This window comes from Macrobrachium nipponense, chromosome 37, assembly GCF_015104395.2.
Source record: "Macrobrachium nipponense isolate FS-2020 chromosome 37, ASM1510439v2, whole genome shotgun sequence".
NCBI lineage: Eukaryota > Metazoa > Arthropoda > Malacostraca > Decapoda > Palaemonidae > Macrobrachium > Macrobrachium nipponense.
Window position 1 is genome coordinate 34846032 of NC_061097.1, and position 2500 is coordinate 34848531.

Genomic DNA, 2500 nt, shown 5'->3' on the forward strand with positions numbered 1-2500 from the left:
GACGGAGGCATTAACTTACAGAGGTAGAGGTTGCCTATGGCTCGAAACTGGTATACCCATGCCAAATGGGCCCTACTGCAACCGAATTCCTTAAGAAAACTTAGGCCGAGATAAGAGGTGAGCAGAAAGCCAGTTTCGATGACGGAGGCATTAACTTACAGAGGTAGAGGTTGCCTATGGCTCAAAACTGGTATACCCATGCCAAATGGGCCCTACTGCAACCGAATTCCTTAAGAAAACTTAGGCCGAGATAAGAGCTGGACAGAAAGCCAGTTTCGATGATGGAGGCATTAACTTACAGAGGTAGAGGTTGCCTATGGCTCGAAGCTGGTATACCCTTGCCAAGTGGGCCCAAGTGCTACCGAATTCCTTAAGAAAACTTAGGCCAAGATAAGAGGTGGACAGAAAGCCAGTTTCGATGACGGAGGCATTAACTTACAGAGGTAGAGGTTGCCTATGGCTCGAAACTGGTATACCCATGCCAAGTGGGCCCAAGTGCTACCGAATTCCTTAAGAAAACTTAGGCCGAGATAAGAGGTGGGTAGAAAGCCAGTTGCGATGACGGAGGCATTAACTTACAGAGGTAGAGGTTGCCTATGGCTCGAAACTGGTATACCCATGCTGATTGGGCCCAAGTGCTACCGAATTCCTTAAGAAAACTTAGGCCGAGATAAGGGGTGGGCAGAAAGCCAGTTTCGATGACGGAGGGATTAACTTACGGGATTAACTTACAGAGGTAAGGTTGCCTATGGCTCGAAACTGGTATACCATGCCAAGTGCCCAAATAGCCCTACGCAATTCCTTAAGAAAACTTAGGCCAGATAAGAGGTGGGCAGAAAGCTAGTTTCGATGACTGGAGGCATTACTTACAGAGGTAGAAGGTTGCCTATGGCTCAAAACTGGTATACCCATGCCAATGGGCCCTAACTGCAACCGAATTCCTTAAGAAAACTTAGGCCGAGATAAGAGGTGTCAGAAAGAGGCAGTTTCGATGATGGAGGCATTAACTACAGAGGTAGAAGGTTGCCTTATGCTCGAAACTGTTTATACCCATTGCATGGCCCTACTGCAACCCGAATCCTTAACCGAATTCCTTAAGAAAGCTTAGGCTGAGATAAGAGGTGAGCAGAAAGCCAGTTTCGATGACGGAGGCATTAACTTACAGAGGTAGAGGTTGCCTATGGCTCGAAACTGGTATACCCATGCCAAATGGGCCCTACTGCAACCGAATTCCTTAAGAAAACTTAGGCCAAGATAAGAGGTGGGCAGAAAGCCAGTTTCGATGACGGAGGCATTAACTTACAGAGGTAGAGGTTGCCTATGGCTCGAAACTGGTATACCCATGCCAAGTGGGCCCAACTGCAACCGAATTCCTTAAGAAAACTTAGGTCAAGATAAGAGGTGGGCAGAAAGCTAGCTTCGATGACGGAGGCATAAATGTACAGAGGTAGAGGTTGCCTATGGCTCGAAACTGGTATACCCATGCTGATTGGGTCCAATTGCTACCAAATTCCTTAAGGATACTTAGGCCAAGATAAGAGGTGGGCAGAAAGCCAGCTTTGGTGACGGAGGCATTAACTTACCAACTCCCAAATGGTTGGCAGAGATCCAGGTAGTGGATCTTGCTCATGGGGAATTTAATATGACCAGCTGCTAGTCACAATTGCTTGACAATTTAAAGGTCGAATTTGATTAATTTTTTCTTAGCCTTTCTTGCTTTTCTAGCTTTTTTTGCCTTCTGGGACTTTTTGCATCCCTCTTCAACCTTTTGATCATCTTTCTTGTCAAGTCCTTCATCTTTTTCTAGTTTACTACCTTTGACTCTATCCTTTATTGTTACGATCATAATTTCGTCATCCTTCTTCCCCTTATTCACCTGATGACTCTCTGCTGATGGTTTTGGCCATCCAAGGCGAGAGAAGACATTGCTTTTCATCTTTGGCTGATCGGGCCTAGGGTTGGAGGTGATTGGTTGTTGCTGAGGCTTTTCTGTGCTGGGAGGGTCTTCATTTTGGAAATTTTGGCAACCCTGGTCGACTCGGTGGTCTTCTTTCTTGTCAGCTTCATCCTCCTCTTTAATTTCTTTACATTTTATTCTAGCCTTGACAGTTACAATCATTTTGTCATCTTCCTTTTGCCCTTTATTCAACTGATGAATCTCTGCTGATGGTTTTGGCCATCCAAGGCGAGAGAAGACATCACTCTCCATCTGTGGCTGATTGGGCATAGGGTTGAGGGTGATTGGTTGTTGCTGAGGCTTTTCTGTCCTGGGAGGGGATTCATTTTGGGGATTTTGGCACCCCTTGTCGTCAGCTTCATCCTCCTCTTCAATGTCTCTACTTTTTACTCTACCCTTGACTGTCACAATCATTTCGTCATCTTCCTTCTGCTCCTTATTCACCTGATGACTCTCTGTTGATGGTTTTGTATGTCCAAGGCGAGAGAGGACATTACTTTCCATCTTTGGCTGATTGGGGGTAGGGTCAGAGATGATTGGTTG

At 45.8% G+C, this 2500-nt stretch overlaps 1 protein-coding gene across 1 annotated transcript in view; it reads right to left on the reverse strand.

The window, feature by feature from the left end:
• Positions 1–1499: 1499 nt before the first annotated feature.
• Positions 1500–2500, reverse strand: part of LOC135208958 (trichohyalin-like) — a 3359-nt gene continuing 2358 nt past the window's right edge. The window contains exon 2 of the mRNA XM_064241513.1: positions 1500–2408. Within this exon, the coding sequence (XP_064097583.1) occupies positions 1676–2408 (733 nt within the window). The 3' untranslated portion in view covers positions 1500–1675. The remainder of the gene's footprint in view (positions 2409–2500) is intronic.